The 27,929-nt window shown below is 45.3% G+C and overlaps 4 protein-coding genes across 4 annotated transcripts in view; 2 read left to right on the top strand and 2 right to left on the bottom strand.

The window, feature by feature from the left end:
* LOC128398360 (GTPase IMAP family member 8-like) overlaps positions 1-27,929 on the top strand; it is a 214,977-nt gene that overhangs the window by 133,131 nt on the left and 53,917 nt on the right. The gene's annotated exons all lie outside the window — the stretch shown is intronic.
* On the top strand, positions 1,818-7,125 carry LOC128424305 (GTPase IMAP family member 9-like). The gene is made up of 3 exons (XM_053410331.1): positions 1,818-1,900; positions 4,080-4,144; positions 5,410-7,125. The coding sequence occupies exons 2-3, from the start codon at positions 4,105-4,107 to the stop codon at positions 6,060-6,062; spliced, it is 693 nt and encodes a 230-aa protein (XP_053266306.1). The 5' UTR covers positions 1,818-1,900; positions 4,080-4,104; the 3' UTR covers positions 6,063-7,125.
* On the bottom strand, positions 8,833-27,813 carry LOC128424149 (GTPase IMAP family member 8-like). Its single transcript, XM_053410026.1, has 7 exons — positions 27,729-27,813; positions 26,057-26,081; positions 24,235-25,028; positions 19,955-20,021; positions 17,695-18,149; positions 11,502-11,526; positions 8,833-10,032 (listed from the first exon to the last, which is right to left on the bottom strand). The coding sequence occupies exons 2-7, from the start codon at positions 26,073-26,075 to the stop codon at positions 9,203-9,205; spliced, it is 2,190 nt and encodes a 729-aa protein (XP_053266001.1). The 5' UTR covers positions 26,076-26,081; positions 27,729-27,813; the 3' UTR covers positions 8,833-9,202.
* On the bottom strand, positions 16,668-22,039 carry LOC128424304 (GTPase IMAP family member 7-like). The gene is made up of 4 exons (XM_053410330.1): positions 21,306-22,039; positions 19,955-20,021; positions 19,235-19,289; positions 16,668-18,149 (listed from the first exon to the last, which is right to left on the bottom strand). Exons 2-4 carry the CDS (start codon positions 19,979-19,981, stop codon positions 17,527-17,529), a joined length of 705 nt encoding a protein of 234 aa, XP_053266305.1. The 5' UTR covers positions 19,982-20,021; positions 21,306-22,039; the 3' UTR covers positions 16,668-17,526.

Consider the following 27,929-nt stretch of genomic DNA (forward strand, 5'->3'; position numbering starts at 1 on the left):
CCACCTCCCACCATAATCCCTCAGACACATACACTCCTCCCTTCCCAGGAAATGCCCAGAGCTTATTGTTAGCCAAGGAAAGCTGAATCCCATCACCAATTTGCCCCAGGATCTAGATACCAAGGGAATTGTACTTTGGGTGGTGGGCAATTAAGAGGTATTAGCCTATGTTAATCTTGTTCTCGGGGACTTGTCTGTTTATGTTAACTGGGTATAACCCTCCCCTTTCTGGTGTTTTAGTGATGTAGCAATGATGTATTGATGATGGTGTCTGAACTGTATTCTGGGATATGGTGGGAACTCTTAAAAGTCAATGTCGCCCTTTGTTCAGGCTTCACTTGCTGCTGCTGTTGAACCTGTTGTGCAACAATAAAGGATCTAAGTCTACTGATTGCTGTTTTGCTCCAAATTGCTTGGCTGGAATTTATTTCTTTTACTGACCGCAGGGACCCACGGGGGACTGGTACCCCGACGAGCTGGGCTGCTGAGTAGTCTCTCAACCCATAATTTTCTTTAACAGATGGTGCCCCACGTGGGGCTAGTGGTTCTCCTGTGTGGTTTGGCAGGAATTCTTGAATTTTCCAGCATGCACCAGGCAAGCTTAGCCTGGGGAAATTGTCCTGATCTCAGGCCATACTGCACAGGCGTAACTAGCTGAAAGCCGCAGAGGTAAGTCCCAAGAAAGGGTGGGCAATTTGCTCTTGGGTCATTTAACAGAAAGGAGAGTAGAAAGCTAATTCATAGAATCGTGGAGTTGGAAGAGACACCCCAAAGGTCATCTAGCCCAACCCCCTGCAATGCAGGAATCTCAGCTCAAGCATCCATGACAGATGGCCCTCCGACCTCTGCTTAAAAACCTCCAGGGAAGGAGACCACCTCCCGAGGGAGACCGTTCCATGGTCAAACTGCTCTTACTGTCAGAAGGTTCTTCCTGATGCTTAGTCAGAACCTCCTTTCTCATAACCTGAAGCCATGGGTTCGAGTCCTACCCTCCAGAGAAGGAGGAAACAAGCTTGTTCCCCCTTCCATGGCACAGCCCTTCCGATATTTGAAGATGGCTCTCCTATCTCCTCTCAGTCTCCTCTTTTCCAGGCTAAACATCCCCAACCTCATCAACTGTTCCTCCCAAGGCTTTGTCTCCAGACCCTTGATCCTCTTGGTCACCCTCCTCTGCACACCTTCCAGCTTGTCAACATCCTTCTTAAATTGTATTGCCCAGAATGGGATACAGGATTCCAGGTGTGCTCTGGCATCTGGAACGGAATAGCATCCCGGTAGCAACTGGCTTTCTTCTGTTGTGAGGAGACGGTCAATCAGTTCCTTCCTTAGCAGACCACAAGCTTCACATGAGCCCACAGTGTGATGCAGCAGCAAAAAAGGCTAAGGCTATTCCAGGCTGCCTCCACTGAAGTCTAGTGTCCCAATCAAGGGCAGTAATGAGTCTATGGCACATGGTCTGACTCTGTATAAGGCTGCCTTATACATAGTTCCCATGTCACTCTGGTCTGCTTGGCATTCTGGCGGTGCTCAGTGTACCTCTGAATACCCCAGCTGCTGAGAATCACAAGTGTGGAGAAGGCCATTGTGTTTATGTCTTGCTTGTGAGCTCCCTGTCGGGGCACCTGGTTTCCACGTCTGTCTTTTGCCTGATCCATCAGCCGGGCTCTTTTGGTCCCCTTTTACGGATGGGTAACTGGATGAATCAACTGAGAAGAAAACACTTTCACTTTGCACTGCTGAGCATATGTCAAACTTTTGGCTATTACTGTGCACTCAAAACCTGCGTCAGACTCAGAACTCTGAGAGGGACGGAGAGAGTCAGAGGTGCCAGAAGTTGCAGAGAGAAACAGCCAGACCAGGAACACCTCCAGGCTGAGAAAACTGCCCAGCAGAAGTCAAGGTAATGAAAACACCCCTCTGTTCTGGTGGAATTAAGCAGAGGTGGGGATCCCTCCTGCAGGAGGAAACTGGGAGGGGGATTGGGGGGTGGGAAAATATTTTGCAAATGCCACAATGCGCCTTCTGCACTTGGTTTTTAAGGGGCGGTTGGTGGTTGGAGGCAAAGTCTGCCCTCCTGGGTGATGCTCTAGAAGGGAGGGGGAAAGGGGGGGCACAATCCAGGCCATGGACTCACCCCTTTCTGTTTTTATATAATTTTTCTGTTTTACAATTGAAAATACTCATTTTACATCCTTAAAATAGCAATGACTTGCTTTCTTCTCTTTCCATGGTTCATTTTACATATCATAAATCCCTGCATATTTTACAAAAACTAAACCATTCAGTATTCCATTATTGCATCCATCCAGACTTATTTACACTGCTGAATTTATCTTTATGCTGCCAGCATTATCAGCTGTACACAATTATTTCCCATATATTCAATAAACATTTTCCTATCTTCTCTAAACATATGTTCTTCTTGTTCTCTTACTCTGTATGTTAAGTCTGCAAGCTGTGCATATTCAGTCAACTTCAGTTGCCATTATTCTTTGGTTGGGACCTCGCCTGTTTTCCATTTTGGGGCTAACAAAACACAGGCCGCAATAGTGGCACACATAAATAACCTTTCCTGACACCTGGGAATTTCTGTCTGAATTATCCCCAACAGAAAGGACTCGTCTTTTGTTTCCCAGTCTAATAACAGATTATACATTTTAAACAAAAGTTTCTCTTTGTTTTGTAGAAGTTCTTTTTTGAATTGTCAGCTTTGGTCCGAAAAACCATTCTTTCTATCTACTTTAAACATTTCATGTGACAGATAGTATTGCAAACAATCCGTAATATGGCTCCTTACATTTTCCATTGATTTCAACATTCCTTGTTTTGCTAGAGTGGACATGCAAGGGGATGTTTGGTCCAGCCAGTTGAAACTTCCTGTTGCATGTGACTAGTGGGTGGGCGTGACCTTTCCAGACCTGGTAAAAGGCCAAGTCACCCTGCCACCTTCCCCCTTCCTCCCCTTTTTGTCCTGCCTGCTTCCTGCCTCACCTGGACTGGACTGCTGGCTGCCACAGCAGTTCCCCAGGTCATCTCCCATATGGAGTAAACCTGTTTGTACATGTTTGTAACTTTAAGCCTTAAGCCTGCCTTCAGGGATCACACTGTGCTCGGCCAGATCATAAGTAAAACTACATTTTGTTACTTATGAATAAGACTGTTGTGTCTTTATTCTTTTAGGAGGGATTCAAAAGGGTCTTACCAGGAATATTAGAACATATCTCAATCTAGACAAACCAGATTGAATTGCTTATTGTTTTAAGAAACTCACACGAGTTTGCAACCAGCTGCGTCAGAAGCGGACTGCACTCTGCTAAGTGAAGAAACTTGCTAGCACAAGTTAGGAAGGATATTAATAAACAATATATTCTCTCCTGCCACCCTGAACATTCCCACAAGACCATCTAGTCCAACCCCCACAACGCAGGAATCACATCTAAAGAATCCATGACAGATGGCCACCCAGCCTGTTTAAAAACCTACAAGGAAGGAGATTGCACCACCTTCTGAGGGAGTCTGTTGCACCATCAAACGGTTCTTGCCTTCAGAAAGTTCCTCCTAAGGCTTAGTCAGAATCTCCTTTTTTGTAAATCAAATCCACTGGTTTGGGTCCTGCCCTCCGGAGAAATAGAAAACAAGCTTGCTCCCTCTTTGGTGTGGCTAGAAGGTAGAAGGGGCATTCTCAGGTGAAGTCATTCGGTTTAGAGTTTGATTTTTACCATGTTTACCCAGTACTGAGCCTATCTGCAAACGCTCTTGCCTTGTACAACAAGTAGGAATGCAAGGACCTCTAAGTTTTGGTTCTTCCTTTTGGATTTAGACCCCTCACAAGGAGTTCATTTTTTCACTGGAGCCAAGGTAGAAGGCCAGCAACTTTTATCTCTTTGAATGTTGCTTCCTGCTCCAAGCTTCTTGGCTTGCAGTCTTAGGTATCAGAGAGGACCGATTTACGTATTCCCCAAACTTTGTTTTTGACTAAGGACTCCAGTAGCAGGAAAGTCCTTGGAGAAAAACTGAGTTCTGCAACACTGAGAGTCCCCCAGGAGTTCTGCAAATGACTTTTGGTGTCTTTAATGCAGGATTTCTGGACTGCCGTGAACCTTGATGGCAGCTTATCTTTCTGCGACAGGCAGCATGGCCAAAGGTGAGTCTTTTCCTGATATTGACCGTCCTGAGGTAGCAAAACAAATGCTGCATGGTTTGCTTATGACTTCAAGGTGGCCACAAACAAGTCTTCTCCTTGGATCATTCAGAGGGTAGAAACTGTGGTCAGGGTGCCCACTGGAAAGAAACACCACAACACATTTTCTGTGCACCCTCAACTGGCAAGAGAACTAGGGGTAGGAAATTTCCCTTGTACGGTGGAACCTCGGTTTTCGAACGTAATCCGTTCCAGAAGACCGTTTGAGTCTTGAAATGTTTGAAAACTGAAAACTCAATACAGAAGCCTCAACACAATATGGAAACTCAAAATGGAATCTGCGCAGCATGTTCAATTTCCGAAAAGTGTTTGAAAACCGAAGCATTTCCTTCCGGGTTTACGGCGTCCGAGGTCCGAAATGCTTGTCAACGGAGACGTTCAAAAACAGAGGTTCCACTGTAGCTTCAATAGAATCACAGCACTGCAAAGTTGGAAGGGACCCTAAGGGTCTAATAATAATAATAATAATAATAATAATAATAATAATATTACTTATACCCTGCCCATTTGGCCGGGGCCCCCCAGCCACCTTCTAAAAGTCAGGTAAAGGTAAAGGTACTCCTGACCATTAGGTCCAGTCGTGGACGACTCTGGAGTTGCATGTACATCTCACTCTATAGGCTGACGGAGCCAGCGTTTCACCGCAGACACGCAGACAGCTTCCGGGTCATGTGGCCAGCATGACTAAGCCGCTTCTGGCGAACCAGAGCAGCGCACGGAAACGCCGTTTACCTTCCCGCTGGAGCGGTACCTATTTTTCTACTTGCACTTTGACGTGCTTTCGAACTGCTAGGTTGGCAGGAGCAGGGACCGAGCAACGGGAGCTCACCCCGTCGCGGGGATTCAAACCGCCAACCTTCTGATCGACAAGTCCTAGGCTCAGTGGTTTAGACCACAGCACCACCGGCGTCCCTAAAAGTCAGGTAGTTGTTTATTAATCTAGTCTGATCCCCTGCAATGCAGGAATCGCAACTATTGCACGCATGGCACATGGCTAGCCAACCTCTGCTTAAAAACCTCCACGGAAGGAAAGTCTGATGCTCTTGGCATCAGAAAGTTCTTCTTGACGTTTAGTCAGAATCGCCTTTCTTGTAAAACAAATTAGGTAACTAATAAGTAGCACACCTATGAAACATTTGTAAGACTTTTGTGTGTGTATGTTAGTCTCAGGAACTTTGCTGACATGGTATTTTTTATCTTTTATTTAGCCAGACCAGACAAAGAATTGAGAATTCTGCTCATTGGCAAAACTGGATCTGGGAAGAGCGCAACAGGAAACACCATCCTGGGGGCTGAGAAATTTAAAAGCACATCCAATCTTGATTCAACAACCAAGGCCTGCGAAAGAAGAGAAGCCACTGTAGGTGGCAGGGCAGTTGTTGTTGTTGACACACCTGGGTTCTTTGATACAGCATATAAGAAACGCTTCACACGAGAGGAGCTGAAGAAGTGCATTTATATGGTCTATCCTGGAGCTCACGCCATCCTCGTCGTGATAAAAGCGGGAAAGATCACAAAGGAGGACCAGGAAATATTTCAGGAAGTGAAAAGCCTCTTCAAGGATGAAGGAAAGAACTATCTGATTCTTTTATTCACCTATAAAGATGAGTTAGATAGGAATCATTTAACTATAAATGAGTTCATACGAGGCACTGAGGGGCACCTGAAGGATCTGATTGAGATGTCCGAAGGGCGATTGATTGCTTTTAACAATGTGGCTGAAGAAGAAGAAAAGGAGAGTCAGGTGAAGGAGCTCATTGAGATGATTGATGGCTTGGTGGCACTCAATGGCAGAACACCAATGTACACCGAAGAACAATTCAGAAAGGACAGCTCTAGCTCCTGCTGTAACATTTTGTAATATCGGCAGTGAGGAGTCGAGAATCAAGGATGGAGATATGTTTGCCCACCACCGCTTTCTTTTCTTTTCTTACTAATAATTTTTATTAGTTTTCAATTACTATCCAATAATAGCCTCATTATAACAATACCAATTTATAATACAATTATTAATACCAATCGTTCAAATACTGGGTCATACAATTTAGATAGTGGCCCCCGCATGCTAGAATCGATGGCTTGGTTATTTTCTTTATTTCTGCATTCCAAAATCTTATTAATTTCCATTACATTCCGGTCATAATAATAATCCCTTATACAACAACTGCAATATTAATAACTGTCAGTTTGCATTTTCTTAGTGCAGAAAGATCTTTCCTATTCTATTTAATTCAAGAAGGTTCTGGAAGCTTCTCTGTGTGAAAGAAACAAGCAGAAGGTTCCTGATGTTTGGGTTATTCCTTCAGAGAAGCTGAGTCCAGCTGCCTTAAACTGGTTCTGTTTTCTTTTCTTTCTATAAAAGTTGAGGCCAGAAGGAGCCTGGGTTTCTGTTTCTCTTTCTTTTCCTTCTAGTGTGCTGTTCTGTACATAGTATGCTTAGTGTGAAGGTTTAGACTTGTTATAGGTTATTGTAAGTTGAAGTCTGCAAGTGGATTTCTTATGGACTGTGCCAAACCTCAATGTGTTGGATTTGTGACCATGATGCTCATTTGCCTTCAGTAGCAGTGAAGCTCTGCTGGATGAAGTATTCATTGTCTCTGGTCTATTTTGGGGGGAATCCTGCAACGTGTTTGAGTTTTATTGGCAAGACCCAGGAACTACAGTGGTACCTCGGGTTAAGTACTTAATTCATTCCAGAGGTCCATTCTTAACCTGAAACTGTTCTTAACCTGAAGCACCACTTTAGCCAATGTAACCTGAAGCGTATGTAACCCAAGGTACCACTGTACAGCATGTTTGCCTGCAACAATGTGAACAAATTTTTCTTCTGAAAGTCTAGCCCAGAGTAAACAGTTTCAGAACCACTGCAATAGCCCTGCTTCTATCTTCCTGACAGCCCCTGCCCCCTCTGGTCCCCTCGCCCCCAAACCTGTGGCAATTTGGGTCTGTCTCTGCCTGACTTGACCAAAGCCCATTGACCACGGGATGCCTGCCTGCAGGGACTGGCCCAGAAAAACAAAGAATCATGGAATGGCAGAGTTGGAAGGGACCCCAAGGGCCATCTAGTCCAACCCCTGCAATGAAGGACTCTTGCCCCCAAAGTGGAGCTTGAACCCACCGTCCCTGAGATCTCTACGAACTGAGCTATCCTAGTAAGCCCTCGCCTTGCTCTGTGCTGGACCCAAACTGGGGAAGCAAGATTCATTTATTTTTAAATTTTTTATTCAAAATTAAAACAAAACATATTATCCAGAAACATATCATCCTTATCCCCCCCCCATTTTTCCTCCTCCCCCCTACCCTCCCACACAACCCCCACCCCACCCCGGCTTCCCTCAGTTCCAGTCTTTGGTTTCTCTAAGAATGCTGTTTTCTGCATGTTACACAGTTGTAGAGATCCTCAAACTATTTAGCTGATGGTTATCAATAAAAAGTTTGTGAATGTTTATTCAAAACCAGCCAAGGAGTCCAGTTCACTTTGTTGCGTCTTCAAATACTTTGTAAAGGGTTCCCATTCATCTTCAAATCACAGTTATCCTTGTCCCGTAGCTTATATGTCAGTTTTGCCAGTTCTGCATAGCGAGAACTGGAAGCAAGATTTATTGGGGTGTTCATACTGCAAGCCTCTCCACCCTATGCTCAGGTTGTATTTGTGGCTGGAACCACACAGTGGCGTAGCTAGCTGCTTGGGCGCCCGGAGCAGAGCACACTGCGTGGAGCCTCTGCGGAGTCTGCCTGGCAGACGCAAGCCCAAAGCTGCCGTTTCGGGCAGTGTGGAGCCTGCAGGTGCTCATGCCACCACGCCACTCCCAGGAGAGATGCGTGGCTCAGGGGCGCTGCCGGCCAGGCCCCGCGGTAAGTGCTGCCCGCCGCGGTGTGCAATTTTGTCACCCCCCTCAGTGATGACACCCGGGGCTGTCTGCACTCACCCACCCCCCTTCCTACGCCACTGGAACCACATATCCTAAGAGCAGCAAAGTCTCCAATTGCCTCTGAATGCCACTGTTTGGGAATCACAGCGTGTGGCTGTGACAGGATGCAGGACTAGGTGGGTCCCTGGCCAGATCCAAATATTGGGCTCGTCTTACATAGTGGCTCCTAGATTCTGTTCATCACTTCTAGGAAATCTGACCCCCCTTTTTGCATAGTCTTGAACTCACACACAAGCACACAGGGGTCTTCCTTCCCCCAAGGCCACATTCTATACTCTTCTAGGCTTCTTTGGTTTGGGAAATAGCTTTGTTGCAGAGTCATGTGAATCCGTATCACTGCAAGAGGGAGAAAAACTGAGCACGGCTTTTAAGCCATGTAGGTTGAGCATTTTCAAGAAAGGCAGCCAGAGCCTTTCAGGGATAGCAGCCCCCTCTCTGCACAACCCCCCACCCCCATTTCCTGGTCACGTATTTAAATAGTGGGCACTCTTGGTTCTTATTTCAAGCCATTGAAGGCAATTGCTCTAGAGCAGTGGTGGTGAACCTATGGCACTGTGCCAGAGTGGGCACTCAGAGCACCCAGTGAGCTTCATGGCTGAGTGGCAGGGATTCGAACCCAGCTCTCCCAGCTCTGAGCCTGACATTCAAACCACTACTGCCGCTCACTGAACTCTAACCTTCCAAGTTAGGTTGCTCGTCTTGCCACACAAGAGTTTATTTCTTTATTAATTACGTTTATATCCCACCTTTTCCTCCAAGGAGTTCATAATTCTCTCCCTCCCCATTTTATCCTCACAACAAAACTGTGAGGTAGTTTAAGCTGAGAGTGAGTGACTGGCCCCAGGTCACCCAGTGAGATTCATGGCTGAGTGGTGGGGATCTGAACCCTGAGCAGTCAGGGATTTCCTTGTCTGACACTCTATCCCAGGGTTTCCCAAATGCGGGTCTCCAGCTGTTTTTTGGACTACAATTCCCATCATCCCTGACCACCGGTCCTGCTAGCTAGGGATGATGGGAGTTGTAGGCCAAAAGCAGCTGGAGAGGGTATGGAAGACCAATATGAGCTATTTTAGGAGGCAGAGGATCCAACTTGAAAGTAAGAAAACACACACCAAATAATGTACCCCAGCAAAGCGCACCCAATTGCAATCCCCGTAGCAACCAACAACCAATCTGCCACGAGACGTGGTACATTCTGCCTCCTGCCAGAAACTTGCTCTGCTCTTTGCCTGGCCCATCTGTTCTCTGTCATGTAACTCCTGAGATCTGCATTGGTTATGTCGGGCTCCAAGTACAGCTCGTTGATGTAATAGCCTCCTCCGTTCTCCTGAACCATGTCGTGGATCATGTCCATCAGCTCGGAGACCTGCTCCTCCCTCTCTTCCCCTTCTGCCCTGTTAATGAAAGCGCAGAAGCGGCGGCCACATTTCTCCATCAGCTCCTTGACAGCCTTGTTCTCTGACCACCCCACATAATCCCGCAAGGAGCCTCCACCTAAATCTTCTTTGCGGGTGAACAAGACCACCATGTGCTTGGTGGCCTCCAAGCCAAAGACATCCTGGACTTGCTTCGCTGCCGCCTCATCTTCTGCTGTGAAACGGCCCACCTGAGTCACGAAAACCAGAGCGTGGGGACCAGGCCTGGACAGCTCAATGCAACGGATGATCTCGGCTGCTAATTCTTCATCACTGAAGGCACCTGAGCTCAAAATATCTGCTGTGTCCACCACCAAGACAGTCCTGCCATTCCAGGTCCCCTGGCCTCTTTGGCAGGTCACAGTTGTTGTTCCTGGCCTGAGCGCCGACACGAATTCTTTCCGGCCAAGGATGGTGTTTCCCGTGGCACTTTTCCCGCAGCCTGTTTTACCGACGAGGATTATCCTCAGTTCTCTGTCTTCTCCTGTGAGCAATGGAGGAGATGTTAGGGAACAGGAGATCAGCAACCATAGGGTTCGAGTTCTCTCCAGATGAACCTCAACCCTTTTCTGATATTCAAGGCAACACCTCACTGCCGTCCAGCGAAGCAGAGGGGTGAAAATGGCAGCAGCTCACCTGTTTGTTGTTTGGGATGGAAATCAGGCAGGAGAATAGGATGGGGATTCGCTTCTGCTGCTTGTCTGATGATACAGTGGTACCTTGGTTTTCGAATGTAATCCGTTCCGGAAGAACGTTTCCAAAACATTTGAAAACCGAAAACTCAATATGGAAGCCTCAGTACAATAGGGAAACTCAAAAAGGAAGCCGCGTAGCATGTTCAGCTTCCAAAAATCATTCAAAAACTGGAGCAGTTACTTCTGGGTTTTTGGCATTCAAAACCCGAAATGTTTGACTACAGAGGTGTTCGACAACCGAGGTTCCACTGTATTTCCTTTCCATTAAAATTAGTGGCCTTTGTGTTGAAATGAATGGTGTGGTATTGTGTAATTAATCACAACATCCATTATGATCCATGCTATTTTTGTAGAAAAAGAGTATGCTGGAGCTCACCAAAAACTTCTCCCTTGTTCTGTAACACTAACCCACCTGAGAGGTACCGCAGCTGAGCTCCAGCTGAAAAAATGCCCTGGTTATTATTATTTATTAAATTTGTATGTCACCCTTCATCCACAAAGTACAGGGCGTCTCACATCATAAAAATACAAAACGAGAAAACAAAATACATAATGAAACAAGGACAAAAACAAACCAATAACCCCGTTCCCACAAACACATTTAAAAGGCCATAGAAAGTTAATCAGCCCAAGGCCTGGCTGAAGAGAAACTTTTTCTCTTGGTACCTAAATGATCTGCAATGAAGGCACAAGGCAGGCCTCCCGGGGAGAGCATTCCACAAATGGGAAGCCACTGTAGAAAAGGCCCTGTTCTTGTGTTGCCGCCCTCCGGACTTCTCGAGGAGGAGGCGCACAAAGAAGGATTTCAAAGGATGATTGCAGGAACCGGGCCAGTTCATATGGGGAAATTTAGCATGTTAAATTTGGCCATGGTGGATAGCAAGACGAATCAGATAGTTTTTGTTGGAAGCTGGACTGCAGTGGAAGGAAAACTGTGCTGATTGTGCCAAGTGCAGCTTAGACCCAGGCTATCTGAAGGACTGTCCTCTCCCATACGAATTTGCCAGTGCTGCAAACAGGGGTGACAATCTGCAAACAGGGGTGAATTTTTCAGATGGTTTATTCCTGTAGATCATGACATTCGTACAGTTGGTATCGTTCAAAATCCAAGCCGGTTCATATGAGGGAATACAGTCTTTCAGATAGCTTGGACTCACCTGGAACCATTAAAAATGGAGGAAGGGATAAATAATGTTTGTGAGACAGTAGCTAATGTAGATTTCTCCCCAAAAATGTGATGTTTTGCCTTCTTTCTTACCTTCTCCGACGGAATCTTCATCTGCCTGAAATATTTGTGATAGTTTAAGGTTAGTCCAGAGCAGCCTTCGGTTTGCAAACTTGAACACTAATTTGATGCTCGTTGAGAAATGCTTTTAAATCTATTATTATTATTATTAAATCACCCACTGCTCTTCTTTAAGAACAACCCCTCTGAATCTTCTCAGTGCTCTGAGGCCTCACTTTTTGCAAAGTGCACAGACCCTGAGAAACAGAGATGCCGTATTTTTCTGTGTATAACACGCCCCCTTGTATAAGTTGACCCCTTTTTGGGGGGACTGCAACAAAAAATGGGGGGGATTGCCACAGCCACCAATTGTCTGCACACTCACTGCCATAAGCCCTCCTGCACACTACACAAAACCACACACAATTGCACGCAAGCATCGCCACTGCTGCTAATCAATCGCCCAATTGCCGCAGCCGATCGTAAGCAGGCCTTGGCGCAGACACCAATCACACCCCCAATCGCCAATGCCAGTCTCCGGCCAGCTGCCACCACCAATCACCAGTTTTCTCCTGCTCTGGAGGGCGGGACTCGAACCCATGGCTTCAAGTTATGAGAAAGGAGATTCTGACTAAACATCAGAAAAACCTTTCTGACAGTAAGAGCAGTTCAACAGTTGTGGACTCTCCTTCCTGGAGATTTTAAAGCAGAGGCTGGGTGGCCACCTGTCAGTGATTCTTTACTGTGTTTCCTGAATTTCAGGGGGTTGGACTAGATGACCCCTGGGTCCCCTTCCAAGTCTACAGTTCTATGATTCTATGAATTACCTTTCTACTCTCCTTTCTGTTAAATGATCCAAGAGCAAATTGCCCACCCTTTCTTGGGGATTACCTCTGAGGTTTTCAGCAATGGTTCACGTGACATGTTTTCTCCCGTGGCAATTTTCTTGCTTCAAGGTGACAGTCTTCCAGGATTTGTTCCTGCAAACAATGCAAGTTACTCATTTGTTTGAAAGCCAGCCTGCCCCATGAGCCGAAGGCAGGGCGTGGGTGCAACCTCTATGGTGATACATCAACCCCAGTGCAGGGCTTGCTAAAGTCAACAGAATTGCTGAATTGCAATTCCAAGTGCAACCTCCACCAAGTCTGCTCAGGAGCAAGTCCTACTGAATTCAGTGGGGCTTCTTCCCAGGTAAGTGTGGTTAGGACTGCAGCGCTCACTGTCTTATAAATTTAAGTCTTATTTATTTATTTATTTATTTATAGAATTATTATTTTAAATTGATTTTCCATTTTTAACATTTTTATAACATCATATCTCCATTTATATGTTTTTAGCTACAATTTATATTTAATTTATATTTAAAGTAGATAATTAAATGAGCAAATTAAATGAATTTGGATATGCAGAAGATATTAAAAAATAAATTTAAGGAACCGCAGAAATAGGGGGAAAGAAGCCAAACTTTGAAATGCTAAAATGATTGTGAAATTAATGAAATGTATAAATTTCAAAAGGATAAATAAAACCGTTTTTGAAAAAGCTCTTAATATTTTTATAATTGCACAGATGTTGTTGCAGAAGAAGAAACCCGAGAATCTTGAAGTTGTTGGAAGATTCCTTCCTGTTTTTGCTGCAACAGACCCTGGGTCTTTCTTAGGAGAGAGCCTTGTTGAAAAATGTCTCCCGTTTTGACCCTGTTCTCTTCACCCCTTCCCACCTACCTCTTTGGAGATCACAGGTGTGGCTCCTCCAGATCTTTCCTACTTCTGGACGTTCTTGGACGACATTCTTTTCCTGAAGTGCAGACAGAAGGAGCAGAGGAGGCGGCTGCTGTTGGCTCCAAGCTGAAAAGGAAAGATAGGCTGCAATAAACTACGTTCTCCTCCAGTGAGAAATGGCCAAAACTCCACCCACAGCCTGCCAGAAAAAGCCGTTGGCTTAAAGAAAAAGTTTTTGCCCGCACAAAAGCAATCATGAGGGTTAATGCTGCTAAGTTCTGCTGCAAAGGAAGTTACAGACATTTCAACATTTTTGTTCGTGTGTCTTTGCAGCTATTTTGGTCCCGGCGTTTCCCTCCACGACCTTGACTCTCACTGTCTTTGTGTCCCTTATTCCTGTCCTGAAGTTTTAAAGGGGTGCAGGCAGCAGCTGCCCAGCAGAGAGGCAAGGCACTCTGCACAAGCTCAGAGACCACTGTGGCCCCATTATCATGGAATCAGAAGATTTGCCTTCAGAGCCTCTTTCTTTTTCCTGGCATTTTGCAGATTGTGTGGCTGCAAGCTCAAGTTCCCGACCCCTGTGCTAGAATGGTGGAATATAATAAACTGCCCCCAACTGGGGAGAATAACCTTACCGTATTATTCTCTGTTTAAGACTATATTTCCCCCAATTTTTTTAAAGTTTAAGATTGGGGATCGTCTTATACATGGAACGTTTAAAATATTTATTGCTTAATTTGGGGCTCAAAAAATAGGGGTCATCTTATACATGGGAGCGTCTTATAGACGGAAAAATACAGCAATTAAAATTAAAGTCCTTCTACAGATTTTGCACACTTTTCCTGCAATCGCACTGTGCATGCTACACTTGCTATAGGAAAATTCCAGGGCTCACTTGGATTGCCAAACAAAGACACCAGCCAAAAAATGAGGAGCAAAACAGCAGCTGGTCAGCTTGATCTTTTATTCAAAAGACTGCTGCAACAGGACTTCCACATGGCAGAAGCCCCGAACAAAGGGATGCTTCCTCTTTCATAAGTTTTCTTTTTGTGGGAATGTTCAGGGATGCAGGAGAGGATATATTGTCTGATTATAGCCTTTCCAACTGGTGTAAACAAGTTCACAATTTAGCAGAGTAACATTCCCCTTTTTAAACTTGCAGCGGATGCGTTTGCTCAGGCTCGCTGAAGCCTCTATAATAACTGTTCAGGTATTTCCCCCTTATTCCCTCATAAAAGATAAGACACGACACAGCCTTCTATAAAAGTATAAAAAGAGTTTACTCACACATCATTCTGTTCACAATAGAATCCCAGAAGGCAGACTTAGCTTAGAAAAGTAACATACACCTGGAAACTATCTCATAAGAAGACAGTCCCTTTGTCCTCTGTTTGGCTGGAGGCCAAGAGAGCATCCTTGGCTATGCAGATGTTGTGTCTTCGATGCATGTGGTGAAAGAGAGAGAGAGATGGCTGCCCTGCCCTGTGCTTTTGTCATTACCTGCACAGGTGAGGCCACACCCACCTCTAGTCACATGCAGAGGAAGTCTGTCCCAGCCCAGAAGGAAACAGGAAGTTTACCTGCTGGCTGGACAAACATTCCTCCCCATGTGTAAACATGTTCACTCTAGGAATGTTGTAGTTGTGTTTCACATCCCACACTTTCCCCCATAAACACCTTTGGTGAAGCATCATGCACACATCTTAGATACATCACACATATGTCACAAATTGGGAGGGGTCTCTGGCAGAAACCCGTCCATCAGGTTCTGCCCCCAACCCTCTCTTGCCCTCCACCTTACCCCCATCAAGTGATACAAAGGAAGTATTGACAAGTTCCTGGGTTTCCAGGTCAGGTAATGACACCTCTTTGTCCTGACCCAGGAGCACAATCCATTCTTGGGTGGTTGGCTATTGTGCGTGAGATGACTACCTGCCTGGCACCCATTTGCCAGGATGCCAGGGAGTATCTCTTGTGCAAGACGCTGCTGAGTACGTGATCCCAGGTTTCAGGGATTATGGTTGCTCACATCCCAGACTCCCCCCTTGATAGCTATTCCTTCCCTGAACAGAACAAAGTTGGAATGGCACAAATCCAGACAGGAGAGATTTTATATGCCTTTCTAAAGTTTTCCCAGTGAGCCAGTATGTAGATATGTTTATCAGTGGATTGTTGCATTCGTTAATGTGCAGCGGAGGCCCTTTTAACAGAGATACGAAAAAACTGTGATGAAGTGTTTTGTGGGGACATTTGCAGGAGTGATTGTGTTGAGTTTGGTAGTGTGTGTGTGTGTGTGTGTGTGTGTGTGTTGTCTGCTGGAGGCCAAACACCCCGCCTGCCCCCAATCTTTACATAAATTCCTGTAACACACTCCAGATAAATGTATGTGAAATAAGGTTTTTGTGCGGCATAAACAAAACATAGCATGTGAAATGAAACTGCGAGATCTCTGCTGTGCTGTTGTGCAAAGAGGAGAGAAACTGCTATATTGTTTTGCATTTAAGGTCGAGCAGAAGATAGAAACGACTGATATGAAAAACAGAATGCTCTACCTGCCTATCGGGGTTTCCCACACAAGGCAGGGTATTATTTGTAACGGTGCAAATTCTCAGAAATGGTCCACAGCACATAGATTTCGCTTTCGCTTTCGCTGTTTACTCCCATAGTTTCCCTGCAGCTTTCTCTGCCTTCCTTGGCCTCCTGAGCCGGGAGAGCCTTCTGAAATCTCAATCAGGGATAGTCCGACCAAGAGGTGGGAGAATGCATGTTCTCAAAGAGCCCCTGTTTTCCAGGGACAGCCCAGGAATTGCATAAGCCATCCCAGTTTCTGATTTGATCCTGGAATGCCCAGGTTTTCCTTTTTCCTCCCCTTGAAGTATCGGAGAACAATTAAAAGTGGTGTGTGTAGGTGCAAAAATGGACTCCTGCTTATCCTGAAAATAAAATTCCTGCACCAAATGGAGGAAATGGTGATGGTGGCGCACAAAGCCCCTCCTATAATTTTGAAGGAAAAGGTCACCAATCCCCTTTCCATTCCGTAATTGCAATGCTTCAGCGGCCAGCCATTTCTCAGGAAACACTGGGAGTGTTTATTCCTTAATTGAAAATGGAGCCTTGCGCTGTCTACTCATAAGTAAATCCCACGGTATTCAAGGGTGCTTACTCCCAGGTAACTGGGTAAAGACTAGGCAGCTTCACACTGCAAGCCGAACCATTTTTACTCAGAAGTAAGTCCCACCGAGTTCAATAGGATTTCCCATGGGGCTGCCCTACAAATACCAGACAGATTAAAGGGTCTGAGGAACAAGGAAGTGGAATGAGGGATGCAGGACAAATTTGATCCAGCTTCCTTTGAAAGGTGGAAATAATAAATTTCCAAAGCAAAATGAAACAGCCAATATCTAAAATCCTCCCTTTGTGGAATCTTGCGACGTAGTTCTGTAGCTGAAGTTCACAAGAACGCATATAACTGTGAAAATGATATGCAAAGGTGCATTTTATTAGGAACAGTGTCTTGCAAAAGTATGTACGTAATGTACAAAGGTTTTGTTAGGAGAAATTGACACAAAAATACGGCTAAACTTTCATAATGGTTCAAAAATAAAAATAATGCATTTCCAGAGAGTTTAAGACAGGAAAAATGACAAACTGAGAAAACTGAAGTGGATTGATGTATCCACTCCTACGTGCTGTTTAGGAAACAGCAGACAATTATGTTATTATTTTCATTAAATTCCTTTACCTCTTGATTGTAGAAAACCTCAAAGCGATTTGCAAAATGAATAAAACAACAGGATTATGATGAATAACAATGAAAACATCCACAAATTAAAACCAGCAACAAACTACAAACTTATCAGTATTCTAAATATGTGAGTAGCCTTGTCTAAACAAAAATGTTTTTTGCAGGCAGCAAAAAAAAGTTAGCAAAGTTGCCTGCCTGATGTCGATATGCAGGGAGTGTTGGTGCTGCCACACCGAAAGAACCATTTCTTATCAATGCAGAACAGATATGATGTGGCACCTGTAACTGTGCCCATTCTGCCAATCAAAGCATCCAGAGACCACATGTGGGGTCAGGCGATCTCAGGGCTAAACTGCTCCCAAACTGTTAAGAACTTAATATTCTGAGAGCAATTCCTTGAACTTGGCCTGGCAGCAAATCGGGAGCCAGGGCAGGTCTCTGAGCCCAGGCGTCCTAGGCTGACAAACACCTGCTGCTGTCAACAATGGTGGCATCCTGCACTCATTGCAACTCCCAGATTAGGCACAAGGGAAGCCCCACATATTTTAGAAAGAAACGAAACACTATGAACTAGAGGATATAAGAGCATCCTTCAGTTCTTTCCCCTTTCCTCCTCTTTCCCTTTTTCTGTGCAGGGCCTTGATCCGTCTCCTTGAAGGATCTCCCAGAGCTTTTCCATCAGCAGCTTGGAGTCCTCCTCCTTCTCTTCTCCAGCTGCCGTGTTATTCAAAGCGAAGCAGCGATTCCCACAATCCTTAACCAGTTTCAGGAGCGCCTCATTTTCGGATTTCTCCACATATTCCTCCAAGGATTCACCTTTCAAATCCTCTTTGTGGGTGAACAAGACAAGCATGCGCTTCCCAAACTTCTTCCTAAACCTTTTCTTGACCTTTTTAGCAGTTTTCTTGTCTTCCGGAGTGAAACGGCCCACAGTGATCACCAAGACCAGAACGTAAGGACTGGACTTGCAGAGTTTTTTTATCTCTCGCTTGTGCTGTTTGAGAGATTCTGAACTAGAGACAGCGGGCGTGTCAATCACAGAAAACTTCTGGCCCTTAAATTCCCCACTCTCCTTCTGGACGTTCTGAGTCGTTGGCTTAGCTGAAAAAGCCGAGAGAAATTTCTCCCCTCCGAGGAGGGTGTTCCCTGTGGCACTTTTCCCCACACCGGCCTTGCCAAGAAGGATGATACACAGTTCCGATTCATCCTTGTCCCCTGTGAATTAGAAAGATCACGTCAGAGCAGTGCTCTTCAACTTTTTCGAGCCCACGGCTCCCTTGACCAACCACATTCTTTCATTGGTTCCCCGGGGGATCCATTACACGTAAGGGGGGGAGTCCCCCCTTCCTACCCGTCCCTCTTATTTTTTAAAAAAAATAATTTCTAAATTAATTTTACATTTATGATTTGACATTCAAACTTATAATACAATAATGAAATACTGAATTCTCTGAATTCTCTGACCTCCCTCCTCCCCTCCGTGGAGTCCACAAACAACATCTTCTTCTGCATCTCATACCATTCCCTATTTATCTATATAGCTCAAATTTTAACCATAGTCTTTTTCACATTGCAAGTGTTATTGTAGTCCTGGCTAATGTTTTTAATTGTTTACAGTGTTCTTTCAGGTACTGTGGTACCTCAGGATGAGAACAGAAATTGTTCTCCCGCGGCGCGGCAGCGGCAGGAGGCCCCATTAGCTAAAGTGGTGCTTCAGGTTAAGAACAGTTTCAGGTTAAGTACGGACCTCCGGAATGAATTAAGTACTTAACCCAAGGTACCACTGTATATGGAATAAACACACACACACAAACATATTTTGAGGAGCAAAAAAGAGGACACATTTGCCGACTTCTACTGGAAAAAGATGGGGAAAAGGTGGCGCTGTGGGTTAAACCACTGAGCCTAGGACTTGCCGATCAGAAGGTCGGCGGTTCGAATCCCCGTGATGGGGTGAGCTCCCGTTGCTCAGTCCCTGCTCCTGCCAACCTGGCAGTTCGAAAGCACGTCAAAGTGCAAGTAGATAAACAGGTACCACTCCGGCGGGAAGGTAAAAGGCGTTTCCATGTGCTGCTCTGGTTCGCCAGAAGCGGCTTAGTCATGCTGGCCACATGACCCGGAAGCTGTACGCTGGCTTCCTCAACCAATAAAGTGAGATGAGCGCCGCAACCCCAGAGTCGTCCGCGACTGGACCTAATGGTCAGGGGTCCCTTTACTGGAAAAAGAGGACACAGGGCAGCCCTCTATGATATTCCCTATCCTGTGCAGCAGGATGTTAAACTCAATGGGGGAACACTTACCAGAATCTTGTGCGTTGTCTTCTTTCCGACGCAATCTGAGCCACCACTTCTGCCGCTGGAATGTTTGTTGCAACATAACATGTTAGCTACTAGCAGCCTTCGGTCAGCAAACCCAACGCCCCGGGACACGGGTCCTCAAAAGTGCAAACTTGAGAGAGGATTATTGTAAATTTGTGGGGCCTGTGTTCCTTGGGGGAGAGAGTAGTTAAAAGGTGTCAGGAACTGGGGTTATTGCCAGGAGTGGGTGATGGGCTCATGTTTCTACATGCCAAACACTCCTACTTTGTGACATATTTGTGATGTATCTGGAAATGCATTATGGGAAGGGGTGGAAGGTCTTTAAAGTTCACGCAACCCCAAGCTCGGGGTTCCTATTCCTTGTGTGTTTGAACCTTGTTGCAACAAATAAAGATCAGGTCTACTGGCTGCTGTTTTGCTTCTTTAACTTGGCTGGAGACTCCTTCTCCTGCTGACCAGAGGGATCTGCGGGGAGTGGCACCCCAATGAGCCAGGCAGCGGAGTAAATCCGCACCCCAGGATTTTTCCTTATCGCTGCAGTGACAACTGACCAAAGCTCCTCCTCCATTAGCATCACGAGGACCAAACTGGGACTGCAAAAGCTACTTCCTCTGTCCTGCAGGAGAGCTGGGAGGAGACCTGGACTCCTTTAGCCGGCCAGGATCCGGATATTTCCTAAATGGCACCTTGGTTCCCACTTACCTTGGTGGATCCTGACTGCTTTGCCATATCTCGCTGCCACTGACTCACCCGCCCCGGTCTCTTCTCCCTGCAAATGACAGAGTTACGGCTGTACGAACAATTGCAAGCTACTTTCTGTGGCAGACTTTTATTTTTGCAGTCCATACATTTTTATTTTTATTTTAAATCCCAGTAAAATCCCACTTATTTATTTATTTCCACTGATGTGCAGATTTACAGAACGAAAACCACCAGCATGACACACATGAAGAGGAAATGTTTTACAAATTCAAAAGACCACACACCCATTAAAGGGATATCAGTCCAGACATTTCTACAATTGTGCAGTTGGTGTGCCATGACTCTGTCAGACTTCAGGGATATCATTCTCAGGCAAAAAAGGCTTTTAAATGTGTCAAGAGATGGAATCACTTTTCGTGCTTAGTCAGCTGAGCCTGAGGGTAAAACTCGGTGCCATCAGGAATTAGAGCAAAACTGATCCTACCACAAATTCTTCAAATAATTTTAAAATATTTTGGCCATGAATCCACCCCAAATCTTGGGTTTTGTTTCCTTATTCTATATGCAATTACCGGTACTTAATTTTTTTTTCTGGGCAGAGTTCTGGCACTCAAAACAGGTTCTCAGGCTAAGCCCTGCCTCAAATCAGTTCTCTCAGTTTCTCATTTTGACAAATGCAGCTCTCTAAATTTGTGCAGCAATCTGCATTAAAAATAAAACAAACCTCATGCAAATTCACCAGCATTTACTGCAAATCTCTCCTAAAAAACATTTTTGTATGTACACATTCTTGCAAGCAATTTCCCCCAACATAATGCATGGATTTTTTTATTTTTAAAAAAAGTAATATATGTATTTTATTCCACACTTCCCCCTGCTTTTTGCATTTTCATATACATTGTTTGGCTGGAAAACTGCATCACAAAATTCAGGAAAGTGTGAATCGCGATGGTTGGCTGTGTTTCAGTTTCCATCTTATTTCAGAAAGTGCAAATTATGTAGGCTCAATTTTAACTGTGAACTAAATTCCTCCCCTGTCCCTATCCTCGCATAAAGTCCCCTCAGCGAGGCATCATCAACCCTCATCTTTTCATGGGCAAACATTTCGTGAGCCAGGTTCATCCTGTCGTCACACAAACGCCCCCTGGGATGGCTACAACCAGCAGATTCTGAATGCGTATTTCGATTTCTTCATGCAGAAATGCTTTGCCCTTGAGCTGCAGTCCTAAACATACCATTGGGCTCAGTTCTGAGCCAACACGTACAAAATTGCACCATGAAAAAACTAATCGGTTTGGAGTCCTTTGCCTGTCCCCCCCCCCCACCTGTGGCTTCCTTCTCTTCCCCCTACCTTTTTGGAGATCACAATAATTCTCTCTTCATCTGTGGATTTTTCCTATTTCTGCTCTGCTCTGTGTGCTGCTCCTTCCTCCGCTCTCCCTGAAATCGTTCAGCTTGTGAGACGAAGGTTCGCTCGGAGCTGAAAATGAAAGTTCACAGGGCAGAATAAATTCAGTTTCCTGAAGCAGAGCAGGGGACGCCCCCTGGCTGCCCAAGACAGCAGCATGTTGGAAGGGAAAAGGCTTCGCAAGCAACTCCGGGGGGAGAGGGAGACTGCAAGCGGCAGGCAGCCCAATCCTGCACATGCATTCTCGAAAGCCAACCCCACTGAGTCCATGGGGCTCGACTCACGGCACGTGGACAGAGAAAAGAGACAGAAAAGTTTCCCTCTCTCATTAGAACTTGTGTCCAGGGCCAGATTGAGGTTTGATGAGGCCCTCAGCTCCTGAAGGTAATGGGGCCCTTTAGATGTCCAGCTGTCCTTTGTCAGCAACAAATTGTCGCTGGTTTTTTTGTGTTGAATATATGCTATATGGTCGTTTATGGACATCATAGGTATCTCAAGCCATTTGCACATCACAAAATATGCATTATATCAAAGTAATTGTTTTTTATCTTCTATTTTGGAAATGAGAAGGGACACGGGTGGCGCTGTGGTCTAAACCACAGAGCTTAGGGCTTGCCAATCAGAAGGTCGGCAGTTCGAATCCCCGCGATAGGGTGAGCTCCTGTTGCTCGGTCCCTGCTCCTGCCCACCTAGCAGTTCGAAAGCACGTCAAAGTGCAAGTAGATAAATAGGTACCTCTCTGGCGGGAAGGTAAACGGCGTTTCCGTGCGCTGCTCTGATTCGCCAGAAGTGGCTTAGTCATACTGGCCACATGACCCGGAAGCTGTACGCCGGCTGCCTCGGCCCATAAAGTGAGATGAGCGCCGCAACCCCAGAGTCGGTCACGACTGGACCTAATGGTCAGGGGCCCCTTTACCTTTACCTTTATTTTGGAAATGTACCATTTTTTCCCCTTTACATTTTTAGGGGACCCCAAGCGAATGGGGCCCTAAGCTATAGCTTCTTCAGCTTATACGTAAATCCAGCAGTGCTTGTGGACATTCACATTTGCAAAATGCTCCCTAAACTGCAGTTCGGATCGGAGCTGAGCTACTTTCCAGAGAGTAACTGCTTTGCTGCTTCATAACTGATAAGCCATTTGTCTCAGGAGAAAGCTGCTCTTTCTTCTCTGTCACTTTAAAAGCAAGGCAGAATGAAATGTTGTTGTTTTTTAAGGAATATTTCTGTATTTTATTGCTTAAGGTTAGAATCATAGAATTGATCCTGAGATGATCCCAAGGATCATCTAGTTTAACGCTCTGCAATGCAGGAATCTGCAAGTTGCCGTAAGGGTATTGAATTTGTGACTTTGGCGCTATGAGCACCATGCTTGTCTGTCATCAGGAGACTTTAGAGAGGGGAAATTGTGTGCAGGCAAAGGGTTAAACACTGCCTTCTCTGTCTTCTGAATACCCCCCTCCCCAAACCATTTTTCTTCGTCTTTTCAAAATTTTCTTATGGACACTCATTCATGCTTGTTTGAGACTCAGTCAGTGGTCGGCATCACATGTTGAAAGAACAGTAAAAGTACATGACTTCCTTCCAGGAATCCTGGGAACTGTAGTTCACCTCCTAGAGAGCAACAATCCCAGACACCCTTCGCAAACTCCAGTTCCCAGAATTCTGTGGGAAATCATGCAGCTTAAATGTAGAGTGTGCAGTCAGCCCCAATCACCTATTTGTTAAGTGGGAATAATTATAGTTTGCCACCCAGATCAGAATCCTTCCAATTAACAAGTGGGGATTTTGATCTGTACTTGCGAGGGTATGGCAATATCTGGTTTTCATCATTGCAATGACATTTATATACCACAATGTCTGAATTAAGGATGGAGCTATAGAGGTGAACAGATACCTGGTTTTCAACATGGCCATATATCACTAGCTAAACACCATAATATACCGATATAGCACAACATCTGAAATATGGATGGAGCTGTGTAGAGGCACTGACTGGCTTCAGGGTTTTCCCCACATTGTGATTTCTGCATAGCACACACACATCATGATTTGCAATATATTGCCTGCTCAAATATTATGAAACCAATATCACAATAGTACTGGCTTTGATAAGGTTCATACATGTGAGGTTGTTTTCCTTGTTTGCATGTGTGGAACAGTTTTATATGTGCTTCTATTGTTATGTTTGTCCTGTTCAATTGGTTTGACATGTAATTCAGAAATGGAATGAACTGATGCAATCCATCACCAATCAATCAATCAAATCTTGATTACGGCCATAGACCAGAATAAGTAGGGTGGGGTGCAATCATTTAGAATCTGTAAAACGTTTTGGAAAGCTAAAAAGTATTAAAACAGAAGGTATATCTAAAAGACTATAAGAATCTAAAAGAAACTAAACGGATGTGGAGGAACATAAAATATTAGTATATAAAAGACTACAACTATCAGTTTAGAGAGCACTATGATGTGAGTGTTCATTAAATCTAGTTTGTGGTGCAGGTCATCATCCGATGGATCTTGAGCGCTGCTGTGCAGAACCTGGCAACGTTGTATGTTGTAGCAGGGTTGGGATCTGACAGCAGCAGGGAGGCATAAAATTGTCCTGTGCGCCCGGGGAACTTATGGTGTAATGGGGAGAGGAGGCTAATACAAATGTCTCTGTAATATAGGAAGTGGAGAAGCACATGCTCTATTGTTTCTGTTTGTCCAGAGTCACAGGGGCATTGCAACTGATACAATGGCAAATAAAATACTAAGCAGGTGATTCTTAGGACATTGCACCCAGACAATCCGGTTTGTTCATTAGTTTATTAGGAAATTAGTTTGTTTTTCTCCTGACACCTCATAAGAAGTTGGTGGGCTGGCTTTAAAAATCCCCAGCTTTGCTAAAGGGGAGATATTGAGAGAAACGATTACAATGGTAATGTAACAGGTAAAGCACTGCACCACACACACATAAGGCGATAAATACTTTTCTGTAGCTGACACCCTTGTGAGCTTTCCCTTCCCCCTCTCCCTTGGCCCTTTTCCTGCAGATGTAAGATCCAAGCGCTGCCTCCATGATGGGCGTCTCCAGGTATGGCTTTGCATTCCTCTGGACCATCTCCAGGACCATCTCCATCAGCTCAGAGACCTGGTCCTCCCGTTCTCCTAATGCCGCCCTGTTATTAAAAGCGCAGAAGCGTCCCCCGCATTCTTGGACCAGCTTCCGGACAGCCTCGTTATCTGACTGCATCACGTAATCCCGCAAGGAGTCGCCTTCTAAGGCTTCTTTGCGGGTGAACAAGAGGATGGTGTGCTTCATGGCCTCCCTCCCAAACATCTCCCGGACTCGCTGGGCTGCCTCCTCGTCCTCCGCGGTGAAGCGGCCCACCTGGGTCACAAACACGAGTGCATGAGGGCCAGGCTGAGAGAGGTCAAGGCAGCGCTTGGTCTCCTGGTCCAGCCTTTCATCGCAATCTCCGGTGCCCAAAATATCCGCTGTGTCAATCACGGACACAGCGTAGCCTCTCCAAGTGCAAGACGCCCTCTGGCAGACCAAGGTGGTTGTCCTGGCCTGAAGTTTCGAATCAAAGCGCTTCTGGCCAAGGATGCTGTTTCCTGTGGCGCTTTTGCCGCCTCCAGTCTTGCCCACAAGGACCATCCTCAGTTCTCCCCTATTTCCTGCGGGTTTTGAAAGACAGCGAAGAGCTGGTCAGCAAAAATATCAGAGCAACCACTTCTAGTGGGATTCCTCTTAATATGTGATTGTTGAGAATTATATTGTTTTCTGATCCTCAGAGAAACTGAATGCATATGTAAAGCACACACATGTATAAATAAAAGCAGAAGAAGAACAGATTGGGAAACATTTGTGTACACCTGATAAATTCAACAGTGTAAATAAGTTTTGATGGATGCAATAATGGAATACTGAATGGTTTAGTTTTTTTGTAAAATATGCAGGGATTTATGATATGCAAAATGAACCATGGAAAGGGAAGAAGGGAAGTCACTGATATTTTAAGGATGTTAAAATGAGTATTTTAAATTGTAAAACAGAAGTGTGTGTGTGTGTTTCTTTATATAGCACCAACTCATGTAAAATATCACACAAAGTACCTATGATAATGATAATGATGATGATGATGATGATTTGTATACTGTCCCTCATCCACCGATCTTAGGGCACATATAAATAATAATTATTCAAATGACTGGCTAACCAAGAAACCATAAATAGTTCCAGAGGACCATTGGTATAAACAGCTATGCAAATATATTTCATACTTCTGCACAGCATCTTGTAACTGAGCATGAACCAAACCAGTTCGTTTCATAACAGGACAGCCGGGAATTTGAATCTGTTCCTCTGGGGGCATCTTGAATTTGAACAAGCGCTAGTTCCTTTTCCAGATTAACTCTCCAAGCTCTGGTCAGTGCAGGCAAGAATGAGCCGGGAGAACCTGATGCAGCCGAGGGCATCCTTCTAGGTTCCTGCAGATGTGTGTCAGGATGGCATCCCACCCAGGCACCTCCCACCTCCCCAAATGCCAAAATATTACACATTGGTAGAACAATATTTTTTCTGCAAATAAATAAAATAAATGTCATTGGGGGTGCCGTGAAAAACTCCTGCGAAATAGATCTGGAATAATCCACCCCACCCCAAGCAGTCAATCTGCCTCTGAGTTATTTGAACCCTTCCTTACCTCCTCTGGTCCCGTCCATCTTCCCCTGAAAAAAATGGCAAGAAATCAAGATGATATTCTCAGGCAGCCTTCCATCTGCAAACCCAGCACCCCACCCCTAGTTCAGACATGTGGTATCTCAAATGAGAAACAGCACATTTCAGACATAAAAATGTTCAGAATATTTTGCAAGCAATGAGAAAGGAAACGCCCACTGAACTGTGCCCAAACGCTGTGGCTCTTTCCTCAGGTGGCACTTCAACAGAATTCAATTAAAAACATAATTATTTTTTATTTCAAATATTATTTTCACGTACTGCAAGCAGAAGAACACCCCCCTCACCCTGAAGAGAGCGCCTGGCAAACATCAGTCTAAACATATAAGGCTTTATATGACTGCATCAGGAAGTTCTTAACATTTGCTGTTTTATCTATGTGTTTAGATCTGTTGGTAGCTGCCCAGAGTAGCTGCGGTAACCCAGTCAGAAGTGTGGGGTTCAAATAATAAAATTTATATTCTGGTGGAGTGTTTGCTTAATTTATTCATTTCATAAAAATATGCACCCCTTGATTGTAAAAAAAGGGAAAAAGAGAATCTCAAAGCATTTTGCTAAAAGATAAAATCGCCATTAAGAAGAATTAACAATGACTTAAAAGCTGAGTTAAAAAGTTAAAATGGCAAGAGCTAAAAACAGATTAAAAGTCTCGCCAGCTTTCTAAGCATCTGAATAGGCTTGTCTAAACAAGATTAACAGGCCTTCCAAGTGTCCCTATGTTCCAGGGACAGTCCCAGATTTACACAAGCCCCTCCGGTTTCACATTTGACCCCAGAATGTCCCGCTTTTCCTTAGAATAATAGAATCATAGAATTGTAGAGTTGGAAGGGACCCCGAGAGTCATCTAGTCCAGCCCCCTGCAATGCAGGAATATCCAGCTGCCCCATACGGGGATCAAACCGGCAACCTTGGCTCTAACCAACAGAGACATCCAGGTTTAGGATGTCCCTATGATCATCAGAGAAATGTTGGAGGGCCTGGAGTCACGGAACCCACGAGCCAAGGAGATAAGTAACTAGACAACCTTTAGAAGACATCTGGATAGGGAAGCTGTTTAATGTTTGGTTATGCTTTTATATACATGTTGGAAGCCTCCCAGAGTGTCTGGGGCCACCTAGTCAGATAGGTACAAATAATAAAATTATTAATATTATTATGGAACAGGAGGTCCCTATTTTCATCGGAAAAACATTGGGGAGGGTAAGGAATAATTTCAGCAAGCGCCAGAAGGAGGACAGTGTCCCTGACAAACACAACCCTGCAACTGCCCTGCTCCTGTTTGTTGTGGAAGAGAAGCCCCAGTTCGGGCGCACTCTTAAGCCACAGTGGGTCGATCAGCCTTTAAGGATCCTCCACAGGGATCCTCCCTTGCCTTTTGTTGCAACAGGCTAAACACAGCTGCTGCCTCCCTAGGAATTTTGCTGGCGGGGACCCAGCCTGGTATGTCTGGGCATATTGAAGGGAGCTGCTTCTGAGCGAGGAAGGTGCGCCCAGGAGCGCGGAGAGGCTGCCCAGGGCTGCCAGCCAGACAAGGGGCGCCTCCCGGGTCCTCGTGCAGCAGGGGCTCCCTTTGCAACCAGATCCTTTTCTCCCTCCTTCTCTCCACCACTCTGCCCTTCCCAGATGGCAGACCTCACCTCCTCAGCTGCTTCTGCAGATCCTTCCTCGTCCCGCGTCGTCTTCCACGCCGGTTTGAGTTTTCCTGCAGCGAACGGGAGCGAGAGAGGAAAATGAAAGTAGCAGCTGAATTAGGTCCTCTTCGGCTTGGAACGAGCAGGACAAGAATTCCCCCCAGTGGCTGCCTGGAGAACCAGCAGCTGGTTTGGGCGGTGGGTGGC

This window comes from Podarcis raffonei, chromosome 12, assembly GCF_027172205.1.
Source record: "Podarcis raffonei isolate rPodRaf1 chromosome 12, rPodRaf1.pri, whole genome shotgun sequence".
Classification (NCBI taxonomy): domain Eukaryota; kingdom Metazoa; phylum Chordata; class Lepidosauria; order Squamata; family Lacertidae; genus Podarcis; species Podarcis raffonei.

What these genes read in the sequence shown, in the direction of transcription:
- LOC128424304 (XM_053410330.1), bottom strand. Translation starts at nt 19,981, where the DNA reads ATGGCAAAGCAGTCAGGATCCACCAAG. An exon ending in AGCAGTCAGGATCCACCAAG is followed by an intron (nt 19,290 to 19,954) that starts GTAAGTGGGAAC and finishes CAAACATTCCAG; the next exon opens with CGGCAGAAGTGGTGGCTCAG. An exon ending in AGACAACGCACAAGATTCTG is followed by an intron (nt 18,150 to 19,234) that starts GTAAGTGTTCCC and finishes TCTAATTCACAG; the next exon opens with GGGACAAGGATGAATCGGAA.
- LOC128424149 (XM_053410026.1), bottom strand. An exon ending in AGCAGTCAGGATCCACCAAG is followed by an intron (nt 18,150 to 19,954) that starts GTAAGTGGGAAC and finishes TCTAATTCACAG; the next exon opens with GGGACAAGGATGAATCGGAA. An exon ending in TGAAGATTCCGTCGGAGAAG is followed by an intron (nt 10,033 to 11,501) that starts GTAAGAAAGAAG and finishes CATTGCTCACAG; the next exon opens with GAGAAGACAGAGAACTGAGG.
- LOC128424305 (XM_053410331.1), top strand. Translation starts at nt 4,105, where the DNA reads ATGGCAGCTTATCTTTCTGCGACAGGCAGCATGGCCAAAG. An exon ending in GACAGGCAGCATGGCCAAAG is followed by an intron (nt 4,145 to 5,409) that starts GTGAGTCTTTTC and finishes TCTTTTATTTAG; the next exon opens with CCAGACCAGACAAAGAATTG.